Source organism: Mandrillus leucophaeus, unplaced genomic scaffold (genome assembly GCF_000951045.1).
Source record: "Mandrillus leucophaeus isolate KB7577 unplaced genomic scaffold, Mleu.le_1.0 Scaffold208, whole genome shotgun sequence".
NCBI lineage: Eukaryota > Metazoa > Chordata > Mammalia > Primates > Cercopithecidae > Mandrillus > Mandrillus leucophaeus.
In genome coordinates, this window is record NW_012102121.1 from 1,258,827 (window position 1) to 1,272,718 (window position 13,892).

The following is a 13,892-nucleotide window of genomic DNA, read 5'->3' on the forward strand; positions in this document are numbered from 1 at the left end:
AAATCTTTTGTGGAGACCAGGTCTCAGTATGTTGGCCAGGCTGGTTTCAAACACCCGGGTTCAAGATCCTGCTGTCTTAGTCTCCCAAAGGTGTGAGCCACCGCGCCTGGCCTAAATGCTGTTTTCTTTTTTTTTTTTTTTTTTGAGATGGAGTCTCGCTCTCTCCGCGATCTCCGCTTACTGCAAGCTCTGCCTCCCAGGCTCACACCATTCTCCTGCCTCAGCCTCCCGAGCAGCTGGGACTGCAGGCGCCCGCCACCATGCCCAGCTAATTTTTTTGTATTTTTAGTAGAAACGGGGTTTCACCATCTTAGGATGGTCTTGATCTCCTGACCTCGTGATCCACCTGCCTCGGCCTCGCAAAGTGCTGGGATTACAGGCATGAGCCACTGCACCCGGCCGGGCAGTCAAATCTTAAAGCTACAAAATGCTCTCCTTTGACTCCATGTCTTACATCTAGGTCACGCTGATGCAAGAAGTGGGTTCCCATGGTCTTGGACGGCTCCGCCCATGTGGCTTTGCAGCATACAGCCCCCTCCCAGCTGCTTTCACAGGCTGGTGTTGAGTGTCTGTGACTTTTCCAGGCACACAGTGCAAGCTGTCAGTGCATCTCCCATTCTAGGGTCTGGAGGACAGTGACCCTCTTCTAACAGCTCCACTAGCTGGTACCCCAGTAGGGACTCCGTGTGGGGGCTGCAACCCCACATTTCTCTTCGGCACTGCCCTAGCAGAGGTTCTCTGTGACAGCCCCACTCCTGCAGCAAACTTCTGCCTGGACATCCAGGTGTTTCCATCCATCTTCTGAAACCTAGGCAGAGGTTTCCAGCATCAGTTATTGATTTCTGTGCACCCACAGGCGCAACACTACATGGAAGCTGCCAAGGCTTGGTGCTTGCACTCTGAAGCCATGGCCCAAGCTCTGTGTTGGGCCCTTTCAGCCACAGCTGGAGTGGCTAGGCTGCAGGGCACCAAGTCCCTAGGCTGCATACAGCAGAGGGACCCTAGGGCCGGCCCACAAAACCATTTTTTCCTCCTGAGCCTCCAGGCCTGTCAGGGGAGGGGCTGCCATGAAGACCTCTGACATGCTTTGGGGACATTTTCCCTATTGTCTTGGGGTTTTACATTTGGCTCCTCATTACTTATGCAAATTTCTGCAGTCAGCTTGAATTTCTTCTCAGAAAATAGGATTTTCTGTCACATTGGCAGGCTGCAAATTTTCCAAACTTTTATGCTTTGTTTCACTTTTAAAACTGAATGCCTTTAACAGCACCCAAGTCACCTCTTAAATGCTTTGCTACTTAGAAAGTTCTTCCACCAGATACCCTTAATCATCTTTCTCAAGTTCAAAGTTCCACAGATCTCTAGGGCGGGGGCAAAATGTTGGCACTCTCTTTGATAAAACCACAAGAGTCACCTTTGCTCCAACTCCCAACAAGTTCCTCATCTCCATCTGAGACCACCTCAGCCTGGACATTATTGTCCATATCATTATCAGCATTTTGGGCAAAGCCATTCAGCAAGTCTCTAAGAAGTTCCAAACTTTCCCACATTCTCCTGTCTTCTTCTGAGCCCTCCAAACTGTTCCATCATCTGCCTGTTACCCAGTTCCAAAGTCACTTCCACATTTTTGGGTATCTTTTCAGCAGCACCCCACTCTACTGGTACCAGTTTACTGTATTAGTCTGTTTTCACACTGCTGATAAAGACATACCCGAGACTGGGCAAGTTACAAAAGAAAGAGGTTTAATGGGCTTACAGTTCCAAGTGGCTGGGGAGGCTTCATAATCATGGTGAGAGACAAGGAAGAGCAAGTCACGTCTTAATATGGATGGCAACAGACAGAGAGAGAGCTTATGCAGGGAAACTCGGCCTTATAAAGCCATCAGATCTCAGGAGACTTATTCACTATCATGAGAACAGCATGGGAAAGACCTTCCCCCACCATGATTTAGTTAACTCCTACCAGGTCCTTCCCACAACATGTGGGAATTCAAGATAAGATTTGGTTGGAGACACAGCCAAACTGTATCAGTGTGTATATACATAAACAAGATAACACAGTACCAATAGCAAGGTAATACATGTGTATGTATGTATATAACATACATAATTATTTTTAAAATTTATATATTAAAGTGAAGAATGATGAATTGTGCAAGTATTATAAACTAGTGTTAGAAGGCTTAAAGACTTCCTCTTCTTATAAAAAAATGTACAGCCAGGCATGGTGGCTCACACCTGTAATTCCACTTTTGGAGGCTGAGGTGGGTGGATCTCACTTAATCCAAGGAATTCAAGGTCAGCCTTGGCAACATGGTAAAACCCCATCTCTACCAAAACTACAAAAATGCCCATCTCATAACCAGGTCTCTAAATAAATAAATAGATTTAAATGTAAAAATAAGGCTGGACGTGGTGGCTCATGCCTGTAATCCCAGCACTTTGGGAGGCCAAGGCAGGCAGATCACTTGAGGTCAGGAGTTCCAGACCAGACTGGCCAACATGGTGAAACCCTGTCTCTACTAAAAACTTAAAACTTACCTGGACATTGTGGTGGGCACCTGTAATCCCAGCTACTCAGGAAGCTGAGGTAGGAGAATTGCTTGAACCCGGGAGGTAGAGGTTGCAGTGAGCCGAGATCGCACCACCACACTCCAGCCTGGGCAACAGAGTGAGACCCTGGCTCTCTCACACAAAGACACACACACAATGTAAAAATAAAATACATTTTTTTAAAATTTCAAACTGGCTCACGCCTGTAATCCCAGCACTTTGGGAGGCCAAGGTGGGCGGATCATGAGGTCAGGAGATCGAGACCATCCTGGCTAACACGGTGAAACCCTGTCTCTACTAAAAATACAAAAAAATTAGCCAGGCATCGTGGCGAGCACCTGTAGTCCCAGCTACTCAGGAGGCTGAGGCAGGAGAATGGCGTGAACCTGGGAGGCGGAGCTTGCAGTGAGCCGAGATCGCGCCACTGCACTCCAGCCAGGGTGACAGAGCAAGACTCCATCTCAAAAAAAAAAAAAAAAAAAATATATATATATATATCTCTCTCTCAAATATATGCAGAAGCAGAGAGACTAGTATAGAGAGTCCCATATACACAACATCCAGCTTTAGTATTGATCACCTCGTGACGAATTTTGTTTTATCTTCATCCCCACCTACTCTCCCTTTTGTGGCTATTTTGAAGGTATTTCCAGACATCATTTTATCCATAAATGTGTAGAGCTTTGTTTTTATTAATCTTGTTGTTATTTATGGAAAATATAAAATGAAGACCATTTTATGAACAAATACAAATCTCTCTTCCCAGGATAAGGAGCACAAGTGTCCTTTGATTTGTGGGAGGAAACTCCGTTGTGGCCTTCATAGGTGTGAAGAACCTTGTCATCGTGGAAACTGCCAGACATGCTGGCAAGCCAGTGAGTGTCTTTACTATATAGTTTATTAGAAGAGTTTTTTAGAAATTCAGACATAATATACTTTGAGAGATTGATTTACTTAGAATGGTATGGATTCTTGAACTAAGCCTTCGTATTTCCAATATGTTGAGACTTTCTTTAAAGTTACTTCTAATGCTGTATTGTAGTCCCTGAAAACTTGTGATATGAGCAGTGATCCTCAGATGGGGCCTAGTTCGTTGATAGATTCCTTCTCTGCTACCTGCCTCATGTATGTTATTTACCTAGGTTCTGTCCTCAACAATCTTCTTTCTCTATATTATTAGCAGCAGTTTGCAAACTTTTTTGTAGTAGGGCTCATTTACATTACTAAAAAGTATCCTAAAGAGCTCTTTTTATGTGAGTCGTATTTATCTGTATCTACTGTATTAGAAATTAAAACTGAGAAATTTAAAAAATAATTGATTAGTATATTTAAGAATAATAATATATTCATTGCATGTAATCACAAAAATTTTTAAAATAACTTTTCAAAAATATAGAATGGTGGATACTTGGTTTAATAGAAGATAGCTGAATTCTCACATCTACTTCTGCATCCAATCCATCATGATATAGTTGAGGTATATGGAAAAAAAATCCATCCTTACACAGATAACCTTACACAGGAGAAGGGAAGAGTATTTTAAAGATGTTTTCAAATAATTACTGATATTCTTTGAAATTACACCAAAATTCAACTTCATTTTAGAAAGGACTTGACTCAGTGTTTTTGTTCTTTGTCACTAAAATTTATTGGACTTTCTTATACTTTGAATGGATCTTTTTACCCGTGCATTATTTTATTTTATTTTTATTTTTATTTTTTTTTGAGACAGAGTCTTGCTGTGTCACCCAGGCTGGAGTGCAGTGGCATGATCTTGGCTCACTGCAAGCTCCGCCTCTCGGGTTCACACCATTCTCCTGCCTCAGCTTCCCCAGCAGCTGGGACTACAGGCGCCCACCACCACACCCGGCTAATTTTTTGTATTTTTAGTAGAGACAAGGTTTCGCCGTGTTAGCCAGGATGGTCTCAATCTCCTGACCTCGTGATCCGCCCACCTCGGCCTCCCAGAGTGCTGAGATTATAGGCGTGAGGCACCGCGCCCGGCCCCGTGCATGATTTTATAACAGCCCACATTGATCATTTGGAAAATAATTCTTATGTGATCTTTGAAATGTTGATAACTTTCCTGTTATAATATTAAAAACTCAGTCATTAATATAATCTCCTGTCTAGAGATATGTTGGGAAAAGTATTAGGAAGCTGTCAGGGTCACAGTAGTAAATGAAACTTCATATCTGTGCATGCCTTTTTCACCAGCTTAGTTTTAATAAAATAAAAGTTTAATAAAATAAAAACCTCCTTTAAAAAAAGTAACACCTCCAAAAATTCTCCGCTAAAACTACAAGCAAAAATGTGTGTGTGCATGTGTGTGTGTGTGTGTGTGTGTGTAAATATGTATGTGCACATCCCAAACTCAGAAAGGATTCTTTTGTTTTACCTGCTGCTCCACCAGGTTTTGATGAATTAACCTGCCATTGTGGTGCATCAGTGATTTACCCTCCAGTTCCCTGTGGTACTAGGCCCCCTGAATGTACCCAAACCTGCGCTAGAGTCCATGAATGTGACCATCCAGGTGAGTAGCATCTTGTCTTCACACTTCAGTCTGCTCACACCGTGTCATTTAGGATCCTGCTGTGTAACTGTCTTTGCTGCTCTAAAGTCATGCTGTGATGGTTGCCCCTTGCTCCCATGCTCAGGGGCTGCTTCTGTGAGGGTGGGTCTGTAATCTGGGCCACAGCTTGGAATCGCACCTAAATTATCATATCTACTTCTGCATCCAATCCATTGTGATATAGTTGGTTTACTCCATTGGTTTACTCTAAGGATGTCAAAGACACCTAAAAATGTTGGAAGACACCCCAGCTGATCTTATCTCTCAAGATCTTTTCTTTCTTTGTGATCTCCACTTTGGTGCATATTTTGAAATTTAGTGTCTTTTTACAAAATTAAAAGTGACTTTTTTGTTGTTATAGAAGCAGTATGTATGTATCCTATTAAAATTAAGAAAGTAGAGGCCAGGGCCAGGCGCAGTGGCTCACGCCTGTAATCCCAGCACTTTGGGAGACCAAGGGGGGCAGATCATGAGGTCAAGAGTTGGAGACCATCCTGCCCAACATGGTAAAACCCCGTCTCTACTAAAAATACAAAAATTAGCCAGGCGTGTTGGTATGCGCCTGTGGTCCCAGCTACTCAGGAGGCTGAGGCAGGAAAATCACTTGAACCCCAGGGGCAGAGGTTGCAGTAAGCTGAGATCACATCACTGTACTCCAGCCTGCTGACAGACTGATACTCTGTCTCAAAAAAGAAAATAGAGGCCAGGCACAGTGGCTCGTGCCTGTAATCCTAGCACTTTGGGAGGCCGAGGTGGGCGGGTCACTTGAGGTCAGGAGTTCGAGACCACCCTGGCCAACATGGTGAAACCCTGTTTCTACTAAAAATACAAAAGTTAGCTAGGCATTGTGGCAGGCACCTGTAATCTCAGCTACTCGGGAGGCTGAGGCAGGAGAATTGCTTGAATCCGGGAGGCAGAGGTTGCAGTGAGCCAAGATTGCGCCATTGCACTCCAGCCTGGGTGACAAAGTGAGACTCTGACTCAAAAAAAAAAAAAAGTCAAAAGTTTGAAATTAAATAATCTATTATATGTCACCTCCTAAGAATTATGCCTTACATGTATTTCTCAGGGTCTTTTGCCATGTGCAAATATATATGTTTGCATTTTTTTCCCAAAATAAAAATGGGATCTTACTGAACTGAATGCTTTTAACTAGCTTTTTTCCCACTCTTATTATCATATTTTTAATCTGTCGCCTTGTCAGTATTTTTTTTAAATATAAATTTTTAATGGCAATTGAGTGTCCTGTTACATGGATGGACCATAACTTATTCAGTCAGTCTTGTGTTGCTGGACATTTCAGTGTTTCCAGTTTTTCTCTGATAAACTGCTCAGATACCAGGCCAACAACCACTTGACATCACTCAATTTCTGTATCTGTCAAGTCTGGTTGCTGGCTTTCCTCTATCACCATACTGGGCTCATCATTTCATTTTACCAAATACCAGAGGCAAACCTGAAATAATTCAGGGGACCAGATTTGATACCCACAGTTAGTCTGGCAATATGATTCAGACTTAAAACTAGAAAACCAGCTCTTGATTTTTTAAGTTAATGGAGTAAAACAGATCTTAAATTCTTCATTAAGTGGAATGTTCCCTCCTTCCTTGGGAATCTTAAGATAGTCCTCCCAGCATAGTTTGAAAGCCCCTCCTGTGGCATTCATACCAGCATGAAGTACATGCCCAGGGCAGTCCCCACCCATTCCCTCCTTTACACTTACTTGCAGGTGTTACAGATGAAGCCCAAGTCCTGCTGGGCAAGATCCTTAGTAAGAACTTCACCATTTGTGAACTGTGTTTTTAGCCTATTTTGTTCCCCATTCATTTCCATTTTCTTAAGTGTTTACTGTATTTCTAACATGGTGTCAGACACAGAGGGAACTTCAGAGGAAGATAAAAATACCCCGTGACCATGAGGTTCTTACGTTCTCCCTGCGAAAATACCCCGTGACCATGAGGTTCTTACGTTCTCCCTGCGAGGAGGAGAATGGTAGTTCAATACACATGATACAACCACCCTTCACATGCAGATGGGCTAAATAATGTGGCAGCAACCCATCTGCGTAGGAACTGAGACACCAGGAAGAGTGAGGGAGCTCAGGCTAGAGTATGGTCAGCCAAGGAAAGCTTCATTGTAGGAAGTGAGTTTTGATGAACTTCCCCTTATAGGCAGTAATGAAATTGGAAGGAATCAGCAGAAGCATTTTAGATGGAATTAATAGCAAAGATATCTGAGCAGAAGTGAGCAGTTGCTGTTAAGGTAGGGCCAAAAGAATGACATAGTAGAATTGGATGGACCATATGGCTGTGCTGCAAGAGATGAGATGAGAAAGCTGCCTCCTCTGCTTCTGTTTGGTCATGTCTCTTCCGCCTTGGTTGGGTTTCTTTTTCTCACTCATGCTTGTCCTTCAGCACTTTGACATAAAGTCAGGTACTTTTTACTTTCCTGTGACCATTTTTTAAAAGTACTCCCAGTTTCTGAATTTAAAAGTTTCATGCTGTATGCCATTTATATGATGTATAATGGTTTACGTGACTTTATTTCGAAAGTATTCCTAAAGTTACCTTTCTCTTTCTGCAGTATATCATTCTTGTCATAGTGAGGAGAAGTGTCCCCCTTGCACTTTCCTAACTCAGAAGTGGTGCATGGGCAAGCATGAGGTAAGTTTTCTCTCTCAAGTGCTCATTGTTCCAGGCAGAGGTTCATGATTTTATTACTTAAGAATTGTTAGTCTCATCGTTTCTCAAAGTAAATACATTCAGAAGTAGAAGGTTTCCATTGCTTAAAAATTTTTTCTTAAGATATAATTTGCATACAACAGAATTTACCCTTTTTATTGTACAGATCCATGAGTTTTAACAAAAGCATACATACCATCAAACCACTACCACAATCAAGATGTAGAACAGTTCAGTCACCCCCAAACATCCTTCATGCCCCTGTGTACTCAATGTCCCCTACTTCCAGCCCCTGAAAACCAATGATCTGTTGTCTGTTCCAATCATTTTACTTTAAAACACCAATTTTTTTTTTTTAAATAACCACCTTATTCCTGCAAGAATGGCAATAATCAAAAAATAATAGATGTTGGCGTGGATGTGGTGAAAAGGGAACACTTTTACACTGCTGGTGGGAATGTAAACTAGTACAACCACTGTGGAAAACTGTGGCGATTCCTTAAAGAACTAAAAGTAGATTTACCGTTTGATCCAGCAGTCCCACTACTGGGCGTCTACCCAGAAGAAAAGAAGTCATTATATGAAAAAGATACCTGCACACGCATGTTTATAGCGGCACAATTCACAGTTACAAAAATGTGGAACCAGCCCAACTGCCCATCAATCAACAAGTGGATAAAGAAATTGTGGTGTATATATATATACGTACCACGGAATACTACTCAGCCAGGAACGAAATAATGACATTCACAGCAACCTGGATGGATTTGGAGACCATTATTCTAAGTGAAGTAACTCAGGAATGGAAAACCAAACATCGTATGTTTTCACTCATAAGTGGGACCTAAGCTATGAGGACGCAAAGGCCTGAGAATGATACAGTGGACTTTGGGGACTCTAGGGAAAGGATGGGAGGCGGGTGAGGGATTAAAAAAACTACACACTGGGGCCGAGCATGGTGGCTCATGCCTAGAATCCCAGCACTTTGGGAGGCCAAGGCAGGCAGATTACGAGGTCAGGAGTTTGAGACCAACCTGGCCAACATGGTGAGACCCCATCTCTACTAAAAAAATTAGCTGGGCATGGTAGTGCATCCCTGTAATCCCAGCTACTTGGGAGGCTGAGGCAGGAGAATTGCTTGAACTCGGGAAGCGGACGTTGCAGTGAGCCAAGATTGTGCCACTGCACTCCAGCCTGGGCAACAGAGCAAGACTCCGTCTCGAAAAAAAAAAAAAAAAAATTTTAAAAAACTACACATTGGGTACAATGTACACTCCCCGGGTGATGGGTACACCAAAATCTCAGAAATCACTACTAAGGAACTTATCCATGTAGCCAGACACCACCTGTTCCCCAAGAACTATTGAAATAAGAAAAAGGAAAAAAAAAGAATCACTGATCACAGGTCACCATAACAGATAGAATAATGAAAAATTCTGAGATGTTGCGAGAATTACCAAAATGTGACGCAGACACGAAATGAGCATGTGCTGTTGGAAAAGTGGAACAGATAGACTTGCTGGACACAGGGTTGCCACAAACTTGCAATTTGTAAAAAATGTGATATCTATGAAATGCAATAAAGTGAAGTCCTATAAAAAAATGCATATTTATTGTACAGTTGAAAAGATTTAATTCTGCTACTGAGAAAGAAATACTCTAACATTCTGGCATATAAACCACCAGACATGTGATACACATTTTTCCTTGCTCTGATTAAGATGATACTGTTTTCTACATTCCAACTGCCCTATACCAAAAAAAAAAAAAGATACTGTTTTGTAACCTGCTTATTTTGCATCATGAAGTATTGGCCAACATTTCATGAAACTCTCTTGACATCTGTAACAACATGCCATATTCTTTTATCTTCATGGACGTATATCCCTCCACTGATTTCCTGTGGGTGGTTCTCAAGTGCTTGGTATTTATTCTTTTCTATGTATCTCACCTTTTCCAGTTTATCCATTCTAAAACATCAATGTGTTATCTTTGTGTTGATGGCTTATTCAGACTTCATTCAACAGATATCGAGTATGAGTACCTACCATGTGCTAGGTAACAGGCTAGGTTTGGGTGATTTGAAAGTGAACAAGACTAACCCTTGCCCTTATGAAGCCTTCACTTTGGGTTGGGAGGCAGGCATGAAAACAGACAATAGCAGTGATGTGGGAAATACAGAGGGCTAAGGAGGATGGAAGGGCTCTCCAGGTGTTTTGCAAGAATTAACGTCCTAAAGGATAGCGAGAAGAAAGTAATGTGGAGAGGATGACAGGGCAGAGCATCGGCGAAAATTATCCTCATTGCCCTGGTAGTAGAATACGTAAGTGTTTAATGATTGAGAACTACATTCCACCAAAATACGGATTCCAGTGCAATGGGAAACATGTGTGTCCTAGATGTTGGAGGTATCTTCAAGGGAGAAGTTGTGTGTCACTGCAGTAGAAGTATATCCCTCATTTTGAGGGTTCATGAAAGAATTTGAGTGAATATATAAGATTAGCCTTTGGTCCTACAAGAGTAAAATTGCAGCAGCTTTTTCCTATGGTGAGGAAACCTGGAAACAGGCCATTTTTCAAGAAAAAAAATGAATTGGGGGTTCCATGGCCTGTTTTCTCTAAATTTTTTAAAGGACAGGACTGCCTGAAGTTGTGGAGACCATGAGTTGGGAGACATGAGGAGAGTTAAGTATTTAATTGCAGAAAACAACCTTCTAGCCTGGGCAACCAGTGGGATCCTGACTATAATAATACAAAAATTAGCTGGGTTTAGTGGCATGCTTGTATGCCCAGCTACTTGGAAGGCTAAGGCAGGAGGATCACTTGAACCCAGGAGTTCAAGGCTGCAGTGAGCCATGATTATGCCACTGCCCTCCAGCCTGGGCAACAGAGCAAGATTCTGCCTCAAAAAAAAGCAAAACAGGCTGGGCGCAGTGGCTCACGCCTGTAATCCCAGCACTTTGGTAGGCCGAGGCAAGTGGATCACCAGAGGTCAGCAGTTCGAGACCAGCCTGGCCAACATAGTGAAACCCTGTCTCTACTAAAAATACAAAAATTAGCTGGGCATGGTGGCACACACCTGTAGTCCCAGCTACTTGGGAGGCTGAGGCAGGAGAACCGCTTGAACCCGAGAGGTGGAGGTTGCAGTGAGCTGAGATCGCGCCATTGCACTCCAGCCTGGGCGACAGAGCAAGACCGTCTCAAAAAAAAAAAAAAAGCAAAAGCAAACAAAAAAGGGCCCTCAGTCTCAGAACCCTAGGCCAAGGTTGCCCTCCACCCCCGCGTCTGTAAGAGTTAGTCTGTTGACTCTGCTTTAGCAGTTCAGAAAGGAGGGAAAAGATCATCCGCCCCTCCCAGTTAGTCATAGCATTTTCAAGCACTCCCTAGTTATCTAGTTACATTTGTTTGTTGTCACTTTGGAAAGTTTATGTCCCAGATCACATTTTTGGCTTCTGCTACAAATCCTTTTGAGTCATAACAGAGATTATTAAATAAAGTTAAGGTTTGTTTTCTTCATCTCAAACTAACCTTTCAGACTTTGAGAATCAAAATGATTTTTTTCCAGATAAATAGAGCTTTTTTAGAAATATAGCTTTTAAGCCGGATGTAGTGGCATGTACCTATGGTCCCAGCTAATCAGAAGACTAAGGCAGAAGGATCACTTGAGCCCAGAAGTTCAAGTCCAGCTTAGGCAACATAGTGAGACCCTGTCTCTAAAAATTAAAATAATAATAATTATTATTTTAAAAACTGGGCTGAGTGTGGTGGTTCACACCTGTAATCCCAGCACTTTGGGAGGCCAAGGCAAGTGTATCGCTTGAAGTCAGGAATTCAAGGCCAGCTGCCTGGCCAACATGGCGAAACCCAGTCTCTACTGAAAATACAAAAATTAGCTGGTCATGGTAGTACACACCTGTAATCCCAGCTACTCAGGAGTCTGAGGCTGGAGAATCCCTTGAACCCTGGAGGTGGAGATTGCAGTGAGCCCCGAGATGGGCGCCACCGTACTCCATCCTGGGCAACAGAGTGAGACTTCCTCTCAAAATAAATAAATAAATAAATACAAACCATTATTGCCGGATGCAGTGGCTCACACCTGTAATCTCAGCACTTTGGGAGGCCTAGGCAGGTGGATTGCTTCCGCTCAGGAGTTCGAGACCAGCCTGGGCAACATGGTGAAACCCCATCTCTTAAAAAAAAAAATACAAAAATTAGCCAGGCGTGGTGGCACGCACCTGCAATTCCAGCTACTTGGGAGACTGAGGTGGGAGGATCACGTGAGCCCCAGGAAAGTCATAATCATGCCATTATACTCCAGCCTAGGCGACAGAGTAAAACCCTGTATCAGAAAAACAAAAGCAAACAAAAAAAACCTGCTATAAGCTCAGAAATGTTTTAAGAGGAAGTTAAAACTCACCCCAAATCCCACATGGAGATGAGAATCTGACTACTTCTGTCTCTCGTAGTTTCGGAGCAACATCCCCTGTCACCTGGTTGATATCTCTTGCGGATTACCCTGCGGTGCCACGCTACCATGTGGGATGCACAAATGTCAGAGACTCTGTCACAAAGGGGAGTGTCTTGTGGATGAGGCCTGCAAGCAGCCCTGTACCACCCCCAGAGCTGACTGTGGTCACCCGTGTATGGCACCCTGCCATACCAGCTCACCCTGCCCTGTGACTGCTTGTAAAGCCAAGGTGGGTATTTCTGGCCACAGATGGAGCATTGACTGTGGTTCTGAGGCTACTAGTGAGTCCCGAACTGTCTACAGTAGCCCCTGGGCATGCATCTTAATCAGGGGTCATTGGTTGCCAAAAACCACAAGTTAGAGAAAGGTAGAGTAAGTCACACAGGTTTCTGCCTGCCAAACTTGGTGTGGCCTTTTGATTCAGCAGGTACCCACTGCCACCAGACTAGAGTGTGTGTCTCCCTTGGATCAGATTCTCAATAGACACTGATTGTTTACTCCATTTATTTAATAAATGTATAAATGTGTTTTGTGCAAGACGTAGTATGAGGTGCTAGGGATAAATTAGTGAACAAGAGACACATGGTTCCTCACTACCTGATGGGACAGATATTCAATTATTGCTTAGATAACTAATTATGGCTGTGGTGTCATGAGGGAGTAGTTTAAGCCTTGTGGAGGGTGCTATGAGAGCAGGTAAATGGGAGGTTTAGCCTGGTCTAAAGGATCAAGTGTGGCCACCTTGAGGAGGTGGAGTTGGCTAGGCCACAGTTGAGCCTAGGGCAAGCGTCTGTCTCTGATGGTAAAAACTTCATCCCAGGCCTGCCCCTTCAGCCAGGATGAAGAGCAGAGGTGGTTTCCAAAAGGGGGCATTGTGGATGGGGGCACTTCTAGCATGTCAGCAACTGTGTCAGTTTGCATGTGTGGTTAGCTTCTTCCAGCTTGGAGAGTGGCCACCCGCTGACTCTCTAGTCTCTGCTATGGTTTAAGAGAGGATTTAAGAGTGAAAACTGCTTTATTCACATGGTTCCAGTGCGCTAAAAGTCGTTCCATGTCATCTGACTTCAGGTAGAGCTACAGTGTGAATGTGGACGAAGAAAAGAGATGGTGATTTGCTCTGAAGCATCTAGTACTTATCAAAGGTTAGTGTTACTTAAATGTTAACAACTGGTGACCTAGGTGAAACAGATACATGTGTTTTGTTTTGTTTTTAAAGCTAATCAAGTGAATCAGTGGGAGTGGAGAAGAAACAACTCTGTAACTGGTTGTGATCAGTTGTAAACACCACTGCACAGATACATGTGTTTATCATAGTATTCTTGCACCTTTTCTAAAAGCTGGAAAGGTTTTTTTGTTTGTTTTGTTTTGTTTTATTGAGAGGGGTGTAGCCCTGTTTCCCAGGCTGGTCTCCTACCTCGGCCCCTCAAAGTGCTGGGATCACAGGAGTGAGCCACCACACCTGGCTAGAAAGTTTCTTACATACATTTTTAAGAATCTAGTTTCTCTAGTTCAAAGAAAAAGTGCTAAGGCCGGGCGCAGTGGCTCAAGCCTGTAATCCCAGCACTTTGGGAGGCCGAGACGGGCGGATCACGAGGTCAGGAGATCGAGACCATCCTGGC

General features: G+C 43.2%; 1 protein-coding gene across 4 annotated transcripts in view; it reads left to right on the forward strand.

Moving 5' to 3' along the window:
* NFX1 (nuclear transcription factor, X-box binding 1) overlaps positions 1–13,892 on the forward strand; it is an 85,233-nt gene that overhangs the window by 52,399 nt on the left and 18,942 nt on the right. For 3 of the 4 annotated variants that reach the window (XM_011980007.1, XM_011980008.1, XM_011980009.1), the window contains exons 13-17: positions 3,320–3,428; positions 4,967–5,086; positions 7,709–7,788; positions 12,272–12,502; positions 13,342–13,415. In XM_011980007.1, the coding sequence (XP_011835397.1) occupies positions 3,320–3,428; positions 4,967–5,086; positions 7,709–7,788; positions 12,272–12,502; positions 13,342–13,415 (614 nt within the window). Of the gene's footprint in view, positions 1–3,319; positions 3,429–4,966; positions 5,087–7,708; positions 7,789–8,341; positions 9,410–12,271; positions 12,503–13,341; positions 13,416–13,892 lie in introns of those variants that run through there. The other variant, XM_011980010.1, reaches the window with a different exon arrangement.